This window comes from Notamacropus eugenii, chromosome 2 (genome assembly GCF_028372415.1).
Source record: "Notamacropus eugenii isolate mMacEug1 chromosome 2, mMacEug1.pri_v2, whole genome shotgun sequence".
Taxonomy (NCBI): domain Eukaryota; kingdom Metazoa; phylum Chordata; class Mammalia; order Diprotodontia; family Macropodidae; genus Notamacropus; species Notamacropus eugenii.
The window spans coordinates 359204341-359229553 of NC_092873.1; the positions used below are offsets into that span (position 1 = coordinate 359204341).

A 25213-nucleotide genomic window follows, 5' to 3' on the forward strand; every position below is an offset into this window, starting at 1 on the left:
GAGTCATATCAAGACCCCTTCCCAACCTGCTCCCTGTGAGGGTAGGCCTATGACTAGACCAAAGAAGCAGGGACTGTGACGGAGAAGAGCTGGACCCAAACCACTGAGGATGAGTGGTGACAAGGTCTCCTACCATTGTTAAGGTTGAAGAGAAAGCTGGACATGTACTTGTCATAGACTTTTCCTCGCCGGTCAGCCTCATCCTGAGAGATAAGCTAGAGATAGGAAGAGTGAAAAGTGAGGACATAAATTGGGATGTCTGCTCAGGACAACTTCCCTTCGGTGAAGAAGGAGTCAGGGATGCACGTAAGGAATCAGAATCCTAGAGAGCCACAAGGAGCTATTGCTTAGGGTGATTCCATTCCCCACCCAGACCACCTAACAGTAAACTTGGTGAGCCTAACCCATACCTCCCACCACTCTTGCTGTATGAGCAGGTTGCTTAGGAGCTGATGAACAGTGGTTTGTTTCAGGGCTGCAGATGGTTCATTGGAATCCCTAAGAGAGGCCACATGAGAGCTGAACTGAGATATTTAGGGAGCAATTCATAGTTGCCCAACCCACAGAAAAAGTAGGGGGTGTTATCAGCCTCACCCACTGTGAGAATCTGAGTCAAACCTGCAGAGCTCACCTCACCACAATATTCAGAAATGAATTCATTCTTCTGTACAGACTCCTTGATGAAAGTGCCCCATCCAGCCACATCTGAGGGGGCCAGCAGCAGGTGCTAGAGAGGAGGCAGTCAGATCTCAGGCTACATAGCAGGCATTGTGGGGAAGGGCAGGGGGTTGTGACACAGGGGACAGCACTGGGCAACTGTTGAAAGGATCTGAAAGACGCAAATCTATTCTATTTTGTATGGGGGACAAGGAGGAAGGGCAAACAAAACATGAGGGGAGTGAGTTCTTTAACCTCCCCAACTAGGAATGGGGGTAGGTTTCTTTAGTTTTGAGGTTGTAGGAATTTACTGCCATCTGTGAAGCAGAAACAGAAGGCATTAGCAAGACCCCACCTCTCTGCTCCCTTCAGTTTAGTCAGCTATAAATGGACTGGATCTCTGAATGATTCCCCACTTTGGGACAAAGGAAATAAAGAGAATAAATGGCTTTGAACCTTTAACTCCTGAAGTATGGCAGCTACAGAGCTCCTGGCTCCAGGGAGCTGAGAAAGGAAAGCTTTCAGAAACCATTCCCCCTCTATCCCTATGCAACACCCAGCCCCTGAAGAGTCAGTCTACAGAGCCCACACCTTCTTAAGACCACGCTGGATGCTGCAGTTCTTGCAGGAGACCACCTTGCAGTCCCAGTGCTCTGAGGCCCCACAAGTGAGACACAGGTCAGGGTCACATTCTCGAACAGCGAGGTAGCAGGGACACTGCTTGGTGTTACACTGGGTCTTGCAGCGGCAGCCTGGAAATCGGTTTTGACCTAAGAGGAGTGATGGAAAAGCTGCTGTGGTCAGCCAGATCACTGTATAAACCCTGAGAAAACATGGCCTTTGGAGTTTTGGTGAGAGAGAGTGTGTGGTTCACAGGGCAGCAATGAGGCTAATGGGATGGATTTGACTTGAGGATGCTGTGGGGAGCAGGGTATATCCCCCTATTCCAATATCCATTCCACAAAATATCTTGGCCAAGAGAAGAAGCAGTGCAGTATAGTAGAAAGAGTGATGGAGCTGGAGCTAAAGGACATTGGTTTGAAGCCCAGCACTGCTACTACTTATGTAACCTTGTATATGGCCCTTCTTCCTGGGTGTCAGATGATGTCATCATTTATAAAACGCAGGCGCTGAATTATATAATTTCTCAGTTCTGTGATCTAGAATCTTTGTATGGGACAATACAAAGAAAACGAGGCTTGGAGTCAGAGGACCCGAGTTCAAATCCTGCCTCTGCATGTCTAGCCTGCTTGACTTGGGTGAATCATTTTTACTTTGTGGGTCTCAGTTTCCTCATCTGGTAACTGAAGGAATTGGCCTCAGTGATCTTAAAGGTCCTTCTAGTTCTAAACTCATGATCCTATGACTTGGACCTCCCTTGACCAAATGTCTAAACAGAGATGGACTGGGAAGGTGGCCAAACACAATCAGTGCTCCTCACTGGCAAATCCTTGCCTGAAGAGCAAGTATCATTTTGACAGTACCATGCATGCTCTCTGCTCCCTGCTCTCCTCCACCTACTGCTCTACCCAGAATGATCTGCTGTGGCTGAGATATGTATCTGTTGTGGGCAGAAGGTACTCATATCTCCAACTGCCTGGCCCCCAAGCTCTGCAGGCTCTGGCTTTGCTATCTTTTCAGTCAGCCCACTGTGGTCAGAATTGATGGTAAACTACGCCAACAAAGGACAGGGTGGTGGAGGGGAAAGAAGCATTGTGGGGAGAGGTAAGGGAAGGGACTATGCAAGCAACTTATCCTCCCTCCCTTACCCACCCTTCACTTTGTGCTGTCACCAGATCCCTGTCTCCTACAAGATTGTATTAAAACGGATCAATTTTAATTAGATTATAAACATACAAATTTGAAATTAAATTTTTATAAAAATGCCCTGTGAAACAGCAAAACCCTCAAATGGGGGGGTTGTGGGATACACTGAACAAGAAGTGCCCTGAGTCCCCATCTTACCACTTGAAGGTAAAATAGGGGATGGCAGGCAAGTTCTGTAAACCTGCAAAGTCAAGGCTTTCCAGTGATTTCCAGTCCCTTATTGACCCCAGGCAGAATGCTTGACATATGCCAAATTCTGAATGTGAAAGGGCCCAGTGGCAGCTCAGAGATTGTGAAAAGGAAGAGAAGGCTGGGATATGTGTGTGCTAGTGGCAGTATGTGCAGTGTGGGCTTACAGTCTGGGTTGCACTGGCAGAACTTCTCACAGAAATTCTGGGTCATGATGCAGGGGCAGGTGCTGTCGCAGGGACGGTCTGGATGGTCACAGGGTTGGTAGTTGTACACCTGTGTGGCGGAGTTATCTAGGAGATAGGGAATAGGCCAGTGACACAGCTGTGACTATGCTTTCTGCCCCTCTTCCCTGTTCCCAATACCCTAATTCAAAGAGGCTGGGGCAGCCACAGCCTCAGAAAATTCAATTCAATTCAATTCAATAAACAACTATTAAATACCTACTAAGAGTTCAAGGCACTGGGCTAGGATACAAAGAGAAAAACTAAAATAGCACCTATTCTCAAGGAATTGATATTCCATCGTATGCCCCGAGCCTTGAGGTAAGAAGAAATCAAAAGTAAGGGTAACTTCCAGATCACTTTGAGACATGAGGGGGAGGAAGGGCAGACCCAAAACTACAGAACATCTATTTAAAAATGAGAGCTAGACCCTGGCGGATACCACACCACCAAAGAGACAAAGGCCACAGCATCAACTCCAAAGAGCAAGGCTGTGGCCTTCTCAGCTGCAACAAGAAGCTGAGCTCCTCTGAAGGACTGCAGAGAAACATACCATCTGTGGGAGCTGCTCAGGGTCTGCATGTGCAGCTGCCTAAGGGGTGATATGGGTGGGTGGCCACATGAGGAGAGGCTGATGACTGAACTGATGGAAGAAGGCTGAGAGACAACATACCTTTCTTGAGCTGAATCTTCCTGCAGTGTGCAGCCCATAGCCTGGAAGAAAAAGACATGAGGAGTAGGGTCTGGGCCATGGTCCTGAGGGGCTCTGCAGAGGCAGCTGAATAAAACACAACCTACTCTGAGACACTGGTTTGACAACTAGGGTCCTAGGGTCTGCCCATGAAAATCAGACATGAGGCCTGGGCTCTAGCACATGAAAACCAGAAACCTTGATTTAGCCTCTGCTGACTGCTGATTTAAAAAATAAGATAAAACAAAAAAAGTATGTCTCCTTCATGATGCCAGTAACTCCCTTTGCGGGGAACAGATATGGGGAATGGAAACAAGAGACTGAAGGTGGGAAGAAAGGGTTCCGGATCAAGAGGTAGGTGGGGAGAATGGGTAGGAACTTCTGCCCTGTGGAGTGCCCTGCTGGCTGTTATGAGACTGTTTAAGGGAAAGAACTTGAGAGAAACTTACAAAGTATAATAGAAAAAATGTTGAACTTAAGAGTCCAAATACCTGGGGTTTGAACTCTGGCTCAACAGCTGTGTGACCACAGGTAAATCACTTCACCTTTCTGAGCCTCAGTTTCCTAATCTGTAAAATGGAGGCTAATAATATTTGCACTACTTACCTCATAATGTTACTGTGAGGAAAGTGCTGTGTAAAATTTAGTGCTGGAGAAATGAGAGTAGGTCTTATTTCTTCCATACCCAGAACTGTTTGCTTCTACTGGGTAATGGTGATCAATCAGGGCACCAAGACAGGGAGATCATTTTTTAAAAAAATTCCAATTCTAGGCAAATGCTAGAAGACAGTGCGATTATACAACCCACAAAAAAAAAAAACAACAACAAAAGTTGCCAAAATCTAAGAAAGAGAATGCACTATGGACAGAGTTCAGGAGGGGCTAAAATGGTAACTAACTGTCCAGCCAGGAAGGGTTGCCCTCAGGGTAACAGAGCCAGCTCTTGCTGCCTCATTGGCTAAGAGCTGACATGTAAAGCTAGGCCTACCCATTTAAGACTGAAGAGCACTACTGAGAAATGACAGGGAAAGCGGAGGAGCTGTGACAAGGCCCCAGGGAGCATGTGCACACTCTCCTCCTCGGTCTATGATCCTAAACTGACTGAGAACATGCTGCTTTGCCTGACTGTGGGGAGGAACACAGATGGGAAGTCCAAGTGGAGGCCCAAGCTTAGGGAGCAGAAAGGATCGATACCCATCCCAGCCACAAAAAGTGCTTTGTTCAACCCTTGCCTGTGTTTTCTTTTCTTCTTCTGCGAGGGGTTCATGAGCTCATTTGTTGGCAACTTCAGGATAAGTGACTCTTTGACTGCAAACTGAAAGACCTGGAAGAGAAATCCAACAGGCCCCGTCACTCTCCCTCTGGCTGAGTGGCCAGACAAAGGGCCCCAGCTGGTAGCAGGCTCTGGAGGGTTCAGAGGCAGCTGGCTTCATTGCCCTGGGGGTCCCAACTGCTTGGGACACGAGGTCACATGGCTTTACAGTTTAATTCTCCAGCTGGTGTCCTGAGTGGGAGGAAACAGTACTGACCACAGGCATGCTGGCCTGATCACTGGCTTTCCCTCAGGTTTTGCTTTAACTAAGCGGTGGTTTTTAGGGGAGTGTACTTTTGGACCCTTAACTCTCCCCCTGCAACGGTCTCTCCTCACCTAGACAGCAGCTTTATAAAATGATTCTGGCCTTTACACAAGGAGCTGTTACTCAAAGCAGTACCTGGCTCTGAGCACGAGCCCCCTCTGTTGGGGGAAAGATGTAGAATCATACAATGTTACAGTTGGGAGTTATCTTAGCAATCATCTAGTCTACCCCTTTCATTTCGCAAAAGAAGAACTGAGGCTCAGAGAGGGAAAGTCCCTAGTTCTCACCATTTTCTGGGGTCACAAAATTATTCAGCTGGCATGAGCATTAGAGATCATCTACTACACACTCCTCATTTTACAGATAAGGAAACTGAGGTCCAGACAGCAGAAACTACTTTTCTAAAGTAACACAGCTAGTCAGTGAAAGAATTGGAATTAGAACCAGGTCTCCTTACTCCCAACTCTATCATATTACCTTAATATTACATTTAGTTTTGGTAGGACACCATCCCAACCCATCAGCTTTGAGTGATAAACTCCAGATCAGAGATGGTTAAGGGATTTTGAGCGTGTGAACTTCTTTAATTCACAGGGTCCTGCCATTCATAAAATAAAGGAATTAGGAAGAAGACACCATCCAGGTATTTCCAAAAGATGAGGAGCTATATGGATGAGTTAGGATGGGTACCTATACCCATGTTCCTATCCCTAATCTTCCAGAATCCAAACTATTAGTAGTTGCTACTACAACTATGTTTGAGGGTGTTATGGAGTAGGATGTATCCCACAGTTCTACGTTAGATGAAACAGAGGAAATCAAAAAGTAGTTTGTAGAAATAACTGAGGTAGCTGATAGGGCAAGGGGACAAGAGGAAGTCTGAATGAAAAGGTCCTTAGGAAATGGGGCTAATATCTACTGTCTAGAATGGCACAGGAATGTCACTTTCACAAAAGAAGGAAGATCACACAGGAGAGTTTCTGAAGCCAAGGATGAGGCAATTTCAGCAAGAGTTAAGGAAGAGATTGTAAATAGCTTAGTGCTTACACTTGAGTGCAAAGATATTAAGACAGAAAGGAGGTAGGAGCACAGATATCCCCCAGGCATCCTTCAGAACTGACACAGATGAAATTTATCCAGACTCTATACCTTAGGGCAACCTGTGGCTCCATAAGACACTTCTCCAGAGGGTGAAATGGTTAATGGCCCTCTGCTCTTATCAGGGTAAATGAAATATTCCTTGAAAGAAGTGTTTCAAAGAGAAAATAAAGAAGAAAACGAATCTAGAAGCTCGAAAAACATGACCTAAGAGAAGAAAATGAAAAAGAAGGGCATGTGAACCCTTGCATGAATGAGGCCATTTTCAGGGAGGATGGAGGTGGACCATCTAAGGATGAAGCACTTTTTGTGTAATATCTAATATTGATGCCAGGCAGAAACAATGAATTCTGATAGGTGGCAACTTCCTGCTACAGGATACTAAGGAAACCCTATGTCAACCTGACATGAATAGTCAGGAGGCATGTTGCCTTCAATTGGTTACTAAGCATCTATTAAATGCCTACCATGTGCTGCTCACTATGCAAAGTGCAGGAAAAAAAGACAGGCAAAAGACAGGCCCTTGAGGAACCCACAGTCTAAGGGAGATGGAGGTTGAGGGGAGGGGTGTCAAAGAACTTTCTTAATGTCACACAGTGGCATGATTCGAACTCCAATGCTCTGGCTTCAGAGTTGGTACACTTTCCATTTCACCAAGCTGCCTCCTCCCAAAGCATGTCTTCCTGGAGCATTTATCTAAGACACAAAAGAGAACCTCCTAAGTTTCATCAGACCTAACAACCACAACCTACTTCTGATGATTCACGTGGAAACAAAGGATACTGCCAAAAGGAACCCAAGTAAGCATCTCCATAGATTATGTCTCAGGGCAGAGTTGGGGTTTTCTTCAGTGTTGCTGACTAAAGGCTTTAGAGGAAAAAAAAAACGCCTATATGGTAAGTGAATAGCTGGTTAAGACGATGAAGGAATGGGATTTTAATTTCTAGACTAGCTGAAGATACAGGAATGATGGGCTCATGGTCAAACTTGGAATGCATCTAATGAGGGCTGATAAAAATACACTTCCCTAGAGAATTCTGGATCTAATCTAAAGAAGGCTTTAAACCAAAAATAAAGAGAAAAATGCCCACATACATACATTAAATTCAATAACAGAGAAAGTAGATAGAATAAAGGAAGAATAGTAGAAGGATCTAATAACTCACAAGAGCCATAAAAGAGGGACAGAATAATTTTCATAGCCTTGGTTGTATAGACAAAGCATAGATAAAAGTGAATTAAGAATTTCAAAGCAATGAAATAAATGTGTTCTTATATGTATCACTAAGACCTGATGGTATGCAGTTCATAATTAAAAGGATATACTTTATTCAAAGGAACAGATTACATAGTAGAGGCAATAGAGTTGCACTGAATATCAAGATGTAATTATGTGAGGTTGGAGAACACAGTCAAGATCATTGTATGAATTCCAACAGAGGAAGAAACAGCAGCAATACTATGGTAGCGTATGTATGCTACATGTCACCCAGCCAAAAATGAGTGATGAGTCCCAGGCAGAAGCTGCAGAGAATCAGATTTTCCTCAATATAAAGAAAAACTTTCTAATAGTGAGGTGTCCAAAAATAGAAAGAGCTACCTCAAAAGGAAGTTTCCCATTGGTGGAGGGATTCAAGTAGAGGCAAAATGACCACTAATGGCGATGAGATAGATATGAGATACAGGGGATCCCCATCTGAGTACAGCTTGGATTAGATGATCTCTGAGGTCCTTTCCAACTCCAAGATTATATGACTCTCTAACTCGATATGTACAGACTCACATGAGCTTGGATCTGAGATAAACAAACACCTGGACACTTAGCCCTAGGATATCGCCTGGGGGACAGCTGGCTGGCTAGACAGACTCAGTCACTTATTGCTGTCCTACTCCATTTTCAGACAGTACCTGCTTGCATGTTTTAGTTCCCAGGAGCCTGGCTATTGAACAGAAGTTGTTGAAGTAGGTACCATGGAACACTCTGAAGAGGGACTCTTCAGCCCCTGTCCACTCCACGGGCTCTAGGGGTGCTTCCACTACACAGAGCTGAGGTGGGGCAGGGCTGGCCTTCTGTTTGGTGGGTGTCTGACACCGGGAGTTGGCCTCTAGAACAGGAAGACAGAGGTGAAGAAGAGAACAAGTAAAACAAAAACCTAAGGGCAACACCCTACAATCTCTCACCAAGGAGACAGGCTAGTGAGGAGTAAGTACATGTACAGCATGTGTACTTAATGTGCAGCAATGCCTAAAGGTAACTCCCCGAAAGTTAGCATTTTCCCTAGATGAATTTATACACTTCGGGGTGTCCAGGAATTTTCTGGGTAGGCTGTATAACGAGGGCCCATGTATTCTCTGTATGGTTACCCATTTCATAAAGTTGTGAACAAGATACTTTACAAGCCTTAAAGCTTCATATAACTGTGTTCTTATTTTTATTGGCAATAATTACATGACCAGTCCCCATATTGCAAATACTAACTGCCAAATACCCTTGAGAATTCAACAAATAACCTGAACTGGAACTGGAGTATCATCATAAACAAAGCTATTGTTCACAGTCGCCTGGACTTATATAACACTGACCAATACAAATTTAAGAACAACAGTTTTTATTAGATGTTGCCATACTGAATACTTGTACCTTCCAAACTATGTGGAATGAAAGCTCTCAAAATATGAACCCCTAGCTAAACAAATCAAAACCATCTAGGAACCGGATGAAGTACCTATCATTTCTATCCTCTTCCCATTGGACTTATCCTGCAGATGCTTTCAGTAAGCCTACAGAAGATGAGCTGACATCCCAATGGTTTTAAGTCACCTACAAAAGCAATTGTTTTATGTGCCTGGACAACAGTCTGCCTAGTATTAAATATAAAAGAACAGCAGGACAGTCATTTGCCCCCAGATCATTTCTACCTGAACTATGTAGAACAGAAGATGAGAAGAATGATTACAACACTAATAATACTGAGGAAAGGAAGTAAAAGTGCATTGTAAGTCCCCAGTCAGCTCATTATACCTGAAGAGCTGGAGGCCCAGTCATTTCCTGTGTCCCTGTCACTATCCCCCTCTTTTGTCTCAGCCACAGCAGAGGTGGAAGTGTTAGAGGAGGAAGCGCTGACCACTTGATGCCGACGTCTTCGACGACCAGAGCACTTGGAGCGTGGATTGTGGAGCATGGCATATTCCTTTGCTCCTTCCTGCAATGGACACAGTGCAGGTATGAAACAAGACTCTTTAATCATGGTTTTTGTCTTTTCCTAAAATGCTAGGGGCTCTTAGTCCTAATACACACCTCAGTCTCCATGTTTAAGTGAACCTGTAGTGCCATTTTCTATACATCTATGTATGCAAGAGTAGCCAGAGAGTAAAAATACTGCTTCTAAAGGTAACAAACTTGTCTGCTTCGTGGACCACTGTGGCCAAAAGGAATTCATCTGCTGAAGGTCAAAGTCCTGGAGACAAACTTTTCTGGCCCCTACACAGAAAGCAGTTTGTCAGCAGATCTATATTAAAAGTCATTCTTTAGTGTAATCTGCCAGAGCTTGAACTGTTTAGCAAAGGCTTGGAGAGCCTATATCACCTCCCCACTGTGACACTGGAGTAGGACTTCTTCAACTATCCCATGGTTGGTCATGTAAACTTAGGCAGCACTCAATTTATAATTGGATTGTATTTCAAAAGCTCATCCGTAAATCAGATGTTTGGATATAAAAAGACATTGTCCCACAAAAGCAATCTTAAAAATGATATAGCCACTGGTTTCCAGGCCAGCAAACAAAATCCTATTTACTCTGCAACGTTACTAATGGAAACATAATGAATTTGGGGTTCTAGAAACAGGTTCATAGAGGACAAGGGAAGTTTTTTTTTTTTTTCTGATGTGGGGCCAACACTGGGTAAAATTTTGAACAAAAGGGTTTGGTTCCCCTTCCTTTTATGTTCAACTTTCCTGTCTCCTGCTCTCCCTTTCCCTTGGCCTCCAGTGCCTTCATGCTTTTCTAAGTCTCCCTACTCAAGTGTCTCTTACTTTGATGGGAAGGAGGTGGGCAAAGGCCACAAAATGCTACATGTCTCAAAATACTTTAACTTTCCTCTCTTCCAGCTAAAAGTTCCCATTTCCTCAATACAGAATCTGAATAGACAAATTAACACTAAGCTGTGAATGACTGGAAGTCACTAGACCCTTTGAAGCAGGGGTAATATCTACTAAAGTTCCTGCCATACTGGCTAGATTAATTTATTTTCCCTCCTAAAAGATAGCTGTTCTTTAAACTTAACAGTTTAGGGGGCTAAGGCTTGAGTCTTTGACTTGGCTTCCTGGTTACCTGGGGCATATCAAACATGCTACCAAAGATAGCCTCTTGAATCACATTAAAATGTAACTGGGAAATATTTAATAAAATAAAATCACAATAAAATATGGATAATATTACATTCTAAAACGAAGTCAATTCGTGGCCCACAGGGATCTTTATGCACAGATTAGTGGCCCCTATTGATCCTGTTACCGTCTGAGTTTGATAGCACTGACCTAGAACATAATAAGGTCTGCCCATGAGGAATCAGTGCCTCTCAGCCTTGGTGGCTGTCCCACTGCTGTGAGTCATTACATCCACCTGACTCAACAAACCCTGTTACAAAGTTTCTTTATGGAAATGGGGGGGGGGGAGGGGGAGGAGAGGCTATATCTCCCTAAAGCAGTGCTACAGCCTTTCTGTAGTACTGTTGAGCAAATTTCTTTTTCTTAAGTGTTAGATGGTCAACAAGTGTCTCATTTCATCCCAATCCCAAGCCTGAACCAGAGGCTCTAAATAAGGCCTAGATGTCCTTCAAACAGAAGCCTGTCACTCTGTGGTTGCCTTGGGTGATCTCTCTCATTGGGACAAAAAGGGGCTCCCGTTGACCCAAGACGATTAGCCCAAAAGGTGATAAAGAAAGAGGGCTAATAGTGATAAGGAAAGCATTCCTAAGCTTATTCTTAAAAGTTCTAGAAAGACTGAATCACTAATATAAGAAAATCAAAGTAAATGGTCCTTATGTGTTTGAGCAACCAGAGACATCTAAAGGCATCAAGAAGTAGTTGATGGCAATGCAAGAACCTAAAATAATTCCAAAGGTCTAATGATGGAAAATGCCATCCACATCCAGAGAAAGAACTATGGAGTCAGAATGCAGAGCAAAGCAGACTATTTTGTTTTATTTTTCATGGTTTCTCCTGTTTGTTACAATTCTTCCATGCAATACGACTAATATGAAAATGTGTTTAATAAGAATGTATGTGTAGAGCCCATATAAGACTGCATGCCAGCTTGGGGAGGGAGGGGGAGAAAATTTAAAACTTATGTTAGTGAATATTGAAAACTAAAAATATATAAATTGAAAAAAAAAAGGAAAAAAGAAGTGGCTGACGGACTTAAAAACAGAATAAAAAACAAAGGCAACCGTGGTATGGGGAAAAGACCAATGGGCTATGGGAAAGTACAGTCTCTGACCCTGAGGTCACTCTGGAAAATGTATTGAACAGCACTGAGATCAAGGCTATAATGAAAGAGTGGGAATGGAAGCGGGCATGAGAACTAAGACTCTGTCCTGGTAGTATGAAAGCCTTGGGGTTATCCTACCACTATCTCTACAAGTAGCTTAATCATTCTGATGAGTCACTGGAATAATGGCTAAAGCACACACTGTTCACTGGAACCAATTTGGAACCTTTCCCTGTGACAGCGTTACTTCTGCCTGCAGAGCTCAAAAAGACATTTCTGCAAAGCCAGTTAAATGGGAGGCCCTGGATGGAGACTAATCCTTATCTCTTTTTAGGTGGCTATCGAAATTGTCCCTACCTGGCCCCATAAAGATGACTTCCTTTTAAAGCTGATTCTCCAAATTGGGGCTGAAAGGGAGGATGTGAAATTGCTAAAAGAGATGGGCTTGGTAGAATGGATCTGTCACTTCCCAACAGCTTGCCCATGCCATATGACCAGCTTGCATTGGGGGCAATTAGATCCTATCTTGGATTTTGCTATGTGATTTCCCTTCTACACAGATGGGCCAGGGTAGAACTGGTGAAATATGGAGACTGGGACAGCTGTAGTGGCCACCTGGGCTTTTGTAAATAGGTGTTCTGGGGGTGGCAGAAGGCATGGTGCTCACCACCATTAGGTGGGCAGAGGATTATGACACCCTATCCCATAAGGGGCTTTGAATATAGTTCCCAAAGCAAAGTTGATAAGAAGTCAATCACTTGCCAGCCTATAGGGGGTGCAAGTAAAATTTTACCATGATATCCAGTACCAGAGCAGTAAGGAGCCTTCAATCTCATCAAAGCCTAAAGTATCTCCTAAAACCTATATGCTATTTTGAATATAAAGGGCTAATGGACATCAACAAAACAGGTTAATTTCATACCAAGAGACCACCAAGAGGTCTCCAAGCTTCCATAGGAAGTTTCAGAGGACAGGTCATGGAGGAAAGAATCTTCATGAATTTCTAGGATTTGGAACATGTATGTACCACTTATTGCAGGTAGAATCAAATGGAAACTCTTGTGATTGCCTGAAACATCCTATTTAGTTAATATCAGTTAATTGCAATCAAGAGAAGTTGAATTATTTTATTATGCCAGATCTCCTTATAAACCCATACTGTTAGTACAGAAGGCAAATGACACCTGCTGGCTTAGAGTGGATTTTAGGGAGCTGACAAACTTGTCACAGTACAACTGAAGTTATTCTTCCTAAAAGCATTCACGATAACACTAAATAGGTCAAACCAGGCAATAGCAGCAGGGACTCAAATCCAATGATGGCCCATACGAAGAACAAAGGCAGGATGGATGTCAACGCAAAGAAAATCCAGGGTCCAGGCAACTCAGTCAAGTTTTAGGAAATACAGTGGATAAGGAGAATTTAGATGATTCTGGATATAGTCCAAATAAACTGGCAACAAGTACTTCACCAATCTAGTACATAGTAGGTACCTGAAAAAATGTTTATTGATTGACTGATTTTTAAAAAGTCCCAAGGCTTGAGAAATCACATTCTTCATCTGGGCATCCTGATGGCCCCAATTTGCTGAGTCACTTTTAAAAAAAAAAGTCTGCCTTTTTTGAGTGGGGTACAAACTTGGAAGAACTAAAACAGGAAATCCAGTAGTCTTTTCTCCTGGGCCCCTTTAACCGCATGGAAACCTATGTTTTTAGAAGTCTCAGTCTATAAAGACGAGACTGAGTGAAGGCGGTCAGACTAACCAACTGTTAGAATTCTGTGGCTGAAAGCTCCACGAAGCAGGCAATCAATACTTTGAAAAATACCTTCAAAAGGCAGTTGCCCACTTTCTACTAAGTCCCAAATGCTTTTGAATGGATCACTACTTGTCCAGTCACCTATTATGAATTGGGTGGCCCAAGATGGTACCTCTACAAGTTGGGTAGGGAGGTTTCTATCGACAATTGAAAATGGGAATTGGCACCTTTCAGGAAAAGGCTGCAATTGTGTAAGAGGCCTAGGCCTCCATTCCTACCTGAGTACATGGTTTCCTTCCCTAACCCAATGGACCTGGCTCCTTAAGAACATTCTGTACACTTTGAGAGAAGCATGAATACACTGGACTTCATGGACAATTAATCTGGCAAGTCTTCCAAGTTGGCTGAGCTATAAGCCTCATGGCTGATGTGTGAGAAAGCCTTGAGAGATAGGGCAGATAAGATCTTCATCTATAATGATTCCTGGATGAGGGCCATAGGTCTGGCTAAGTGTTTTGAGGCTGGAGAGAACAGAATTGAACAACCAACGGCTCTCTCGTTCAGGACTAGTACAGGAATTCTGCTGAGAATTCCTCTGCACAGTTGTTTGTGGGGTATATTAACATTCATGAAAAACATGCCCTCTGCTGAATAAAATAAGATGATATCATGTGATGGTAGTTTAGGGACCATATGATTCCCCTTGAGGATGAGGCAGCTATGTTTGCTCAATAAAGCTCCATGTGCCAGGGAGATCTATTCTATGTGAGGCTCAACCTGCCTTCACATGGTAAATTGGCTCTTCACAAAAGATAAGCCCCTGCTTCATCATCATATCCTTGTCTACTGAAATTGAGCTTCTCATCTCAAAGAAGCTATGTCCATGAATTGCTGCCACCCTAGAAAGGAGGAGGCCTCTCTGGTCCAGTGGATTTGGGGATCTAACTTCCAAAATGATTTACCCAATAAGGATGGACGGTTTCTGAAGACAGTTCTGATTGATCCTCTCCAGCCTTTCCTTATTCTATCTCTGGAACAGCTGTAAAGACCTTATGGTCCTTCCCCTTCCTCATCTCCTCAAAGGGCTCTGTACACCCTGGGGAAACGGCTCAGACTTCCTCCCAGAAAGGGACTGGAGTAGTATTGATGGGAAGTGCCTTGCTCACTAATGACAGAGATGAAACTATCATAACTATGACAAATGTGTACTTACTTGGAGGAAAAGGGATCTTCTAGTTTATTTGGTAGTAATCCTGCCTCCCTGAACAAAGGTGAGAGTCCTTAAGAATGGAACAGTCTCTCAGGAGAAAAGTCTAAAGCCTCCCTTCAGGAGGCTCCCAAGGAAGTGAAGACACTGGCTGGTGGGCTGGGGAATACTGAGAGACTGGTGGTGAAAGGTAAATCTTGGTACTGATCAAGAATCAAGACAGGCTGTATGCAAGAGGGTAATGACCTCTTATCTACCTTACTATGTACGACTCTAATCATGATGAGAATCAGCAACTGTGCCATCACTTTCTCTGTGGTTCTGATGTTCCTGGGGCTACTTGTTCTCAGTGTCATTCCATTAGATCTCCTTTACACTGCCCCTAACATAATCTACCATATGACAGATTCAGGACATTGTGCTTCTAAAGGAGGGGATGAAGTCTTAGATTTCTGGTCTTTGTTCCCTTTTTATTTAGTTCCCTGAATATTGTATTCCTTCAGGGGACCATCATATTGTTTGCTTCCTACCCTCACTCCCTATCATTCTATTTTTGTTTTTAAGCTCTTATTCCAGGCTTCTAGGATTCCAGAAGTCAGGAATACTTAGTCATGGCCCTAAAGCCATTTAAGTTCTGGAATGTCTTTTAGTGGATATTTAGGACTTTGTCAGCAAGGAGTGGGATGTGGTAGCAGCAATATCTAGTAGGGTTCCTACCATATAGACTAAACTACTTTTTTCCCTAAAAGGCAAGAAAGCAGTACTCAAGATTTAGTGAGTCCAGGGGGCTAAAGCTTCATTTCCCGGACACCTAGTCCATAAAAAAGGCCGGTCCATGAAGAGTCAGTGCTCCTCAGGTTTGGTGGATGTACCACTGCTGTACGAGTCACCACACTCACTTGACCCATCAACTCTTGCTAACAAGATGATTTTTTAAAAATCTATCTGAACCAGCACTCAATCCTGAGTGTTCTTTCCAAATTAATTGTTAAGTAAATTTCTTTTCTGTTAAGTATTGGATGATCTGCAAGTCTCATTCCATTCCAATCCCAAACCTGAACCCTGGGACTAGAATGAGTCAGGACTGGACTACAATACACTTCTAGATATTTTACATTAGGAAAAATAAACTTTTAAAATCTTATTTTTACTGATACCTTACATTTTACTTTTTTTACATTACTTTTGAATATAACTACTTCCTCTTCCCATCCCAGTGAATACAAAAAATTTTTAAATCAGCAAAAAATAACAAACATAGCAATTATATCTGACACCATATACAATATTCTACAACCCACTGTCCTCCATCTGCCTACATGGGAAGATGAATTTTCTTATCTATCCTCTGGGACCAAATTTGGTCATTACAATTAGAAGTTTATATTTTTAATAGACAACACTTGTTAGTTCATAAATTTCTGATTGGTAGCAATAGCAATGCAAAGAAGTAAAGTTAAAAAAAACTTTAAGCTATGAGTGGGAAAAGTCTCATAGGTTAGCAGTGCCTGGGAGTCCGTCCATTCACAGAGGCAGCTTTGCTAAAATATTTGTACTTTGACAATATCACATATTTGGATAGAAGGGAAAGTGACTTCAGAGATATCATCTAACCTTCTCATGTTACAGATACTGAAATGAGGACAAGAGGTTAAGTGACTTTTTTGTCAAACATTTAATTAGTGTTGAAGCTGGGATTGGAATCCAAGTTTCCTAAGTACTCTTTGTCCTTTTTGCTTCTATAATACATTTCCTTTCCTCAACTTTATAAGCCACAGGTTCTTTTAAAAGCTTCAGTACTTCCATAATAGTTCTCATCACATCAGCATTATAAATTTCAGCAGTGAAAAAAAATGACTAGCAATATCCATTTTTAAAGGTCTATTTGCTAGTTAGGAAATGTTGGTAATTCCCAATGATACCACAATGGCTCAAAATATTTTTGGAACTCCTCTTTTGGAATTGCCTTAAGACCTAGTGAATGGGTCATACAAGAAAATCATTTTCAATGATCAAACTCAAACAGGTCTGTGATCTCATACATTTGAATGTTTCCTCCTTTGACGAGGAACCTATCCTTGTACGCCTACCCTGTGTTGTGACTCTTGCTCATGTCTCCCCATAAGATCAATATAGAGGTTCTATCCAGTGTTCAAGAGGCCTTCCTCTTTTCTTTTAAAATTTTAAGGATACCAAGTGGAGATCTCTGCAGAACAGCTAAGTGGTGCAGTGAACACAGTGCTGGGCCTGGAGTCAGGAAGGCCTGAGTTCAAGTGTAGCCTCAGACACTAAGTAGTTGTATGACCCTGGGCAAGCCACTTAACCTTTATCTGTCTCTGTGTCCTCAACTAAAATGGGCATAATGCTAGCACTTATCTCACAGGGCTGTTGTGAAGATCAAATGAGATAATATTTGTTAAAAGGTGCTTAGTGCAGTGCCTGGTACCTAGTAGGTGCTACATAAATGTATTTTCCATCCTTCTTCCCAATGTGATTGTCAATTAGTCAGGTGTTGCCCTATAATCAATCCATCTTCTCTTCTTATCACATTTTCCTTAGGACATTTTTGGCACCTATTAGTCTTTAAAGTTCCTCTTTGGTTCTACATTGTAGCTTGCTCACATCATCATGTACTACCTCTCCACTGCTTTCTGTGTGACATACATTTTCAATTTTTCAGAAAACTTTTATATCCAAGTAGAATACTGTTGCTGTCATTTTTAAATAAGTCTGTCTCCAAGAGGAAACTTGGCATCATTAAAGGAATATAAAGTTTCTTCAAAGTAATTCAACTCTGGGACCAACTTATTGTCTATCTAAATACACACACACTCTCTCTCTCTGATGGACAAACTCTACAGACTATTCATCAGAATACATGTGTAATCAGGGCAATGAACATTCTTCACCTGTTGGCCTTTCTCACTTGAGAAATGGTAATGGATGGTTAGGAAAAACTCTTGAGTAGTTATGAATTTTCTTCCAAGAGACTCTGGCTTGATGCAGCCAGCATAATGTCATTCACAATGAGAAGTATCTAGAAGACCTTACCATCCACAGGGAATCCCTCTTCAATTTGAACTCTGTGTTAAATTTCCTCTATCACAGAAGCAAAATCTTTGGCAAAACATACAGCTCCCTATTTTATCCCTCATCTGATGTTTATAATCAGAGGATGGTTAAGAAGAATTACTTCTATTGTTATATTTTCTAAGGAATTTTGAATGACTCTGATGTACGGATGGGAGACACCCTGTTGGAAAAGAGTTTCTAAGACAGTATTTAGCTCCATTGAATCAAATACTTTTTCAAAATTAAACAATAATCACAGTGAGATCTTGTATTCTCTGTCATTTGTAAATTAGTTAAGGTTAGTTCATTATTGGGAATATTGCTTGTGAAAGCCTGCTTGTTCCCTATTTATATCCTCTTCAAGGATGTCAGCAACCCTTGTATAAATATGACTACCAAGGATTTTGTAAAAGTGACAAAGTACATCTTTAGGTTTACTATGCTAACATTTTCTCAGTTACCTTTTTTTATATTAATAAAGTTAAAGTTTTTTTTTTCCCATGCCTTTGATATGTTCTTTTTCCTTATATATTGATCCCTCACAATTGTGGTGTTTCCAGTATTGATCGCTACATATACTTAGTTCAATCTGGCTGTTTTTCTCAACTTTTTACTCTTTAGTACCATATGGAAATTATTATCATTATTTTGAGAGGCAGCATTTGAGAGGCAGTATCAGGTAGAAAGCTGTTCTTAAGGCCAGGAAGACCTGGTTCGCATATGCTGACTATGTAACCCTAAGTAAGTCATAATCTTTTAGTGTTCTAGGAAACTTTCTAAGATTATAAATTGCAGGGAAGATGCAGACCTACATTTGGGAGAAGAAGTTTCTTCACCTTCAGAAGTCTGAATACCAATGAAATTACAGATCTAGTCATTATTCTTATCATTATCTTATAATTTTACCTTGTTTCTAACAACTTTTTACCCAGCTTGATCATCCATCTTAGTTCACTAAATTGGGCCCCAAATTAATACCTACCTTTACTTTCAAAGATGCTCATTATTATGGCACTTTCTACAGATTGTAATCCCTCCACACCTTCCTATTCTACAGAATGTTTGTCCAAGTTCTATTATAATTCCTTCATAAAGAACCTATCAAACATGCTTGAAGCTCTCCATTGGAGATTTATATCTGCTTTCAAGGAAGAAAATATGTCTTCAATGAGGGTATTCAAATGACTATATTGCATGCTCCAGACCAATCTCAAAGAATCTCATTTCTCACAAATGTGAGCACTGTTGGAATAAGTATCTAGCCTTTGAAAGTGATTACTTTGAAATCGACAAGTCTTGTTTGGATATATGAATTGTAGAATACTGGTTAAAAAAAACTGTATTACTGTATAATCACACTTCAAGTATGTACACACTTCAGTCTATCTTTTTTTCATCATTACTACACAAAGAAGGCCAAGTTCATTCCCTAGATGCCTAATAATCTCAGCTCCTTGCCATTCTTTCTCATACAGTTCCTCCGAGAAAAGGGTAAATATATAATATGTTATCATTATATATTATATACATATATATATAACTGGTCATTGGATATAGACTTTCTCTGCTCTGAAGAAGAGTCTACTAACCCTGTGATTGCCTTTATTTGTCTCACTTCTCCAAATGTCTTCTACCTCTAGAGCAAGGGTGGGGAATCTTCAGCGCGAGACCACATGTGTCCCTTAATAAAAGGATTTGTTCTGTGAAGTTTGGATTTGGCCAAAGGGCTGACCTAGAGGGCCACACATGGCCTTGAGGTCACAGGTTCCCCACTCCCTTTGCTCTAGGACAGACTGAGTTAAGTTTGCATTTGGCATGTTTCATCTCCCTTTTCTGCAAGATTTCTCCCTTCTCCTTTTAGGTTTACCATAGTCTTCTAAAGCCTTGATTCCTTTTTTTTGCTCAGAAAGCTTCTTATTTTACTTCAATCATGCTACGGTATTAGTGAATTACTCTTGCCAGGCGGAGCTGCATTTTAAAAGAGGAAAAAGCAATACTTAATCCAAAAGAATGACATTAATTTTAATTATGGAACTGCCAACGTTGTGCAGCTGGTTGGCAAACATTTTGGGCACTGCACAAGCAACTACCTACTCTCTCTCTGCACACTGGCTCCATCCAATTTCTTGTAGAAAACTCTCTGAAGATAGGATCCAGATTTGAGTTGCACTGCTCTAAGGAGATGAGTCATGAAGCACTATAGCCTCTGAAGAATTAAAGCTGGGGTTCACTTAAAGAACAATGGAGAAGCATATGGTGAGCATGACAGACTGGAGTACACTACCAACAAAAAAAACCACACAGAAGAAACTGTCAAAGATGTCCCCAGAGACCCTGTTTCTTTGGAAAAGGAGGGAGGTGTGCTAGTTGCAATTTTAGAGTGAGGAATCACCTCCAGACCACTCACTTGCTCCATTAGTATTCAAGTATTGTTAAGAGGACTAGAAAAGACCTATACTATGGCTCAAACCCCCTTTGGAGGATTTACTGGGCACCAAGGATCTAGGTTACACAAAATGGATGAACTGTCATCAGTATGTTCCACAACAATGAGATCACAGATACAATAGTGTATAGAAATCATACAAAAATATGCATGAAGCCATTTTGTTCTTTAGGAGAATGCTAAAAATTATCATTGAAGCCTGTAACTCACTATAGGCAGTACCCGGTTGCTGAGATGGCCCTTCAGGTACAATTCTCATACTTTCCCCTACAAGTAGAACTTGCATTTGATTCTGACAACTGTGTTCATGCTCCCAGGGGCAGGAAGGACTGTACTAAAAGCTATGGACTCTGGTCAACTTAAGAAAAACTGTTAAGTCAGCAAGGCAAGGATAGCCTGAGAATGTACCTACCAGCCATAGGAAGCAGTCCAATCCACATGGGTCTGGCTCAATCTTGATTTCTTTATTCTTGCGTTTGTACACGTTAGGAGTGGCATGAAAAGCTGGAAAATACAAAACTGTACTGTTTCTCATGCTCCATCAAGACAATGGAAAAACACCAAACCAAAGTATGTTATACGGCTATTAAAGGAGTGGAATTTGGCTATACCAAGTAATTATCATGAGGGTAAGCTGAGTTTAACAATCCCTGACATAAAGACAGTGTCAACATTCCCCTTCCAACAAGAGATGATAGGAGGTGCTTGTGATTATTTTATGCAAAATGAACACCATGTAGACCAAAAAACAGAACCATTACTAAACAGATGGAAATGGAACTGGGTCTTTGTATACCCAAGTTCAAGGAAGAAATGGAAGGCTCCAGAGAGATGCCCAGTGACTAGTACAGAATTCATACACAGCAGGTGAATGATGGTGCTTAATGTCTCCTGAATGGAGTGGAAAGGAAAGGGGAAGAGTAGGAGCTAGGTCAGAGGAAACATCCTCACTCACGGTGAAGGAAGCAGTCATATTTGAAGCAGCGTCGGCAGAAGAGTGTGTGGAAGGAATGCAGCGACTGTTCTCGTTGCACAGACTTGGCACAGGGGCCATCGATGTTTGGGGTGCACTGGGGAGGCAAAACATTGGGGTCCGATACCTCTGTAAGTTCTCGATACCTATGTGAGAAAAGGGAGTAGAAGTTCTTTCTAATGGTCAGTCTTCTGGACAGAGGCAAAAGGGTTCTGCTGAGGGAAGGTTTGGGGATGAGTTTTGACAAGTGCCTCTCAGGCAGGATCCGCTCGGCGAGCATTAGTATCTTTCTCCAGGTCTGTTGACAAAACAATGAGGCATATCTAAATGGGTACAAACTGGTGTAGTTGCAGTACACACAGAACTGTCTGGAAACGGAGAGAAATGTGCTACATCAGCTACTAGAGCAAAATTACAATAAAGAACTCACTGTCCAGTTTTGTTCAAATGGTCCTTCATATATAGTAGGTCTTATAAGTCTATTATAGGGAGATGAGAAAGTATACTTCCTTCTCTTCAATTCAGAAGTGGGAGACTATGGCTATGGAATATTACATATGCTGTCATATATTGTCCATGTGTTGACTGATTTTGAAGAACTACATTTTTTCTCCCCCCTCCAATTTCTACTACTGAAGGATGGCTCACTGGATGGAGAAGGGTATATTCAGAAAATGAACATGATATAAAAACAAGACAACAAATTTCCAAAGTCTGTTGTAAGTAAGGAGGTAATTGTAAGGAGGAAGTAATCAAAAGTGTAAGAAAATTATCTATCTCAGCCATGTGAACAGCGCTTGTTTTACGAACACAGCTAGAAACTGCCAAAACAACTTTTAGGGTGTTTTAGCTGGATTGGTTCTTTGCACTGATCATATCCTAATGCGTATTAATTATAGTTACTTGTATCATCTTCCCTCCAAGTGTTCCCTCACTGAGGGGAAAGGCTATATCTGCTTCCATTTTTGTATCTCCATCCTGAGCATGGTAGGTACTTAACAAACATGATGAGTTGTGAATTACTGTCATTCGAACATTCCCAAGGAGGCTGGAGATAGCTTATCTTACCTCTCTTTCATGTCATCTGGAACACCATTCTCAGGGAACATGGAAGAAATGGCACTGAAGATCATGTCATTTGGAAATTGTTTCTTGGAACTCTTTTTGTTGCCTGAATCAAAAATGACAGAAAGTTTCTGAGGGCTATTATCGGAACCTGGAGGAAAAAAGCCCTTTTCCCTTTCACATTCACTTTGACTGGATAATTTGATTCCTAGCTCCTTTGAATCATGTAGAAAAAGTCACTCCTGTCTGGACTTTTCAAATACTAGACTGAACTGCCAACAAAAGTAGTCCCCCTACATAAGCAACACCTCTGGACAGAAATGAATTTACAGCTAAAATAACCCAAGTTAAGTTGGCAGGATATTTTAGAAAAATAAGAATACAGATGAAGCCAATTAAAAGGTATATAAGGCAGGGCCAGGGAGAGATGGCATGGCATAGTGGAAAGGGCAATATATTTGGAATCAAAGGACCTGAATTAGAATCTTAGCTCTTCTACTTACTGAACATGCGAACCTGAGCAAGTCATTCTCTCTGGGCTTCAGTTTCCTCATCTGCTAAATGAAGGAGTCGGATTTAATCAATTTTTAAATTACTTCCTAGCTCAAAATCATGATCCTAAGGATGACGCTCAATAATAGCTAGCGTTTATATAGTGCTTTAAGGTTTGCAAAGCACTTTGTAATTATCATCTCATGTGATCTTTATGACCAGCGTAGGAGGCAGGTTCCACTACTATGCCCATTTTACAGATGAGGAAACTGAAATGACAGAGGTTGTGAATAGCCCAGGGTCAGACAACTACTAAGGGTCCGAGGCCAGATTTATACTCACATCTTCCTGACTCCAGGTCCAGGGCTCTATTCACTGTGCCACCAATATGCCAATCATAGCATTTCAAGTTACTTTACACTAGACATTTACTGTATTCTTTTTTAAAATGCCAAGTATTTTCCTCTGAATTTTGCCTCTTTTATTCCCTGGAAGAGCAGTATGCACTGTTTTACGTTGCCAAGAATGCTGAGCTTCCTTAAAGCTAGCCCAGTGAGGAGCCCATTAACCCCTGATAAGCAATAGCCCTTCTTAGCTCCTCCATCTTCCTTATTTTAATCATTTTCTCAGTGGAATGCAGGACCCCTGCCTACCTTCAATGGTAAGTCGTTTTCTCTTCCTAAGGACTGGCAACTCTTCCTTGCTGTCTTCCTGTTTCCCTTCAGAAGAATCATTGTTGTGCCCCTCGTCTTCCTCATCTGAGTACTGATTCAGGGCATCTACCAACTCCAGGAACACAGCATCACTGATCAGGACAGAACCTGGGATCATCTCTGAAAAAGGGGTGGTGTGAGGGGAGTTTCTCTTCCACATTCAACTTGACACTGGCTACCCTAAGAAGACCTTATTGGAGCAACTCTCCTGAGATCTTGATCTTCAGGTTGTCTGAGGCTGGGCAGCATTCTCATTACAGCAGCATATTAGACACTTCACTCTAGGTAACGTAAATTTAAACTCTGATAGGAACTGTATGGGAATTTCTCTGAATTAGTTGTTTTTTTCTTTTCTCAGTACAGAGTAGTTAGCTCAGCTTGTTAGAACATGATGTCAATAAAACTAAGACCCAGTCCCTGATGGGTTTGGATAGCCCTGATTTAAGACTAAAGCCCACATTTCTAATCTCAGCTAGGAGTATCATAAATACGTATCGTTGGGCACACAGTGGATCAGCAAAAGCGTTTGGAGGAAAATGTATCCCACACTTGGCATATGTCCTACCAATGATGTAGTAAACAGGAAACCAATCAGTAGTAATATCACTGTAGCAGAGAACAGGATTTTCTCATAATGGAAGAAAAGCTATTTCAGCTTGTGAGCATCAGTATTTAAACAGTAGGGGGAGCTATAAATCAGGATTGAATGATAATAACGAAGTGCTGGAAGGCAGTACAATGAAAGGTGGTATACAAGTCCTTTCTCAGCTCCTCCCACTCCCTATTACCCTCCTAATTCAGCTAGCCTTTTCCAGAACTCTAGACGTCTTGCTTTTAAGAAGCACAGATTGCCACTTCAACTTCCTTATATTTGTTTCACAGGACACTGAGGAGATGTCTAGATTGTCATTTTGCTCAGGTGAGAAGAATATCAGACCAAAAAAAGGCCTCAGGTTTTTTTTTTTAGCTACAGAAATCTCTTGATATTTTTGTGCTAAATTGTTTTTAATTTCCCCAGCCACTCATTAAATACAAGTGTCCTCTGGTGCTTCTTAAATTTCATTTGAAAAACCTAAATAACCCTACAGAATTCTGGGCCTTGCCACCTACCCCATCCCTGCAACCTTAGGGCACCAAGACCATTCCATCTATCCTATAGTTGACCTTTCTTTTCTATGGTTGTTTCTTCCACTTAAGAGTGTGAGCTCCCTGAAAGCAAGAGTAATCTTGATTTTTCTACTTGTATTCTCAAAACTTAGGACACAACAAACACTTAATACTTTTATATTCATTCATTCAAAGTTCTATCTTCTGGGCATATAATGTCCCCCAAATGCTGTTCCCCTGGGCATATAATGTCCCCCAAATACTGTGCCCCATCTATAAAGAAGGTTATGAGACCATGTACCCCCAAACTGAGCATCTGCCCCAGAGATCCAATTGTCTACCTTCTTCCCCATGGACTTTGCCATCATAGTTATTGATGAGTTCTTCAATGAAAGTTTCATCTTCTTCTTTAACCTCATCCCCCATGTAGGGAATATTGCACAAAACGGTCTCATCTTCCACCTGCAAACAAACCACACCAGGCTTATTCTATTTACTAGATAGGCATTTCTGTTCCTGAAGCTACTTCTTACGTGGGAATCAGCTGAACCTCTTCAACAGAGGGGAAGGATATGGGAAGAAAGGGGGAGAAAGGGAAGGAAGAGAGTTCCTCAAGATACTTTTTGTCA

General features: G+C 41.7%; 1 protein-coding gene across 4 annotated transcripts in view; it reads right to left on the reverse strand.

Annotated features, from left to right (window-relative positions):
• The window catches only part of EZH1 (enhancer of zeste 1 polycomb repressive complex 2 subunit), a 40341-nt gene that overhangs the window by 3712 nt on the left and 11416 nt on the right, over positions 1-25213 (reverse strand). For 3 of the 4 annotated variants that reach the window (XM_072646557.1, XM_072646558.1, XM_072646559.1), the window contains exons 6-18: positions 24926-25046; positions 23418-23597; positions 22276-22378; positions 21190-21353; positions 20647-20738; positions 9286-9466; positions 8172-8368; positions 4821-4912; positions 3571-3611; positions 2841-2966; positions 1249-1427; positions 632-727; positions 134-215 (exon numbers count right to left, since the gene is read on the reverse strand). In XM_072646557.1, coding sequence (XP_072502658.1) covers positions 134-215; positions 632-727; positions 1249-1427; positions 2841-2966; positions 3571-3611; positions 4821-4912; positions 8172-8368; positions 9286-9466; positions 20647-20738; positions 21190-21353; positions 22276-22378; positions 23418-23597; positions 24926-25046 — 1654 coding nt within the window. The remainder of the gene's footprint in view (positions 1-133; positions 216-631; positions 728-1248; positions 1428-2840; positions 2967-3570; positions 3612-4820; positions 4913-8171; positions 8369-9285; positions 9467-20646; positions 20739-21189; positions 21354-22275; positions 22379-23417; positions 23598-24925; positions 25047-25213) is intronic. The other variant, XM_072646560.1, reaches the window with a different exon arrangement.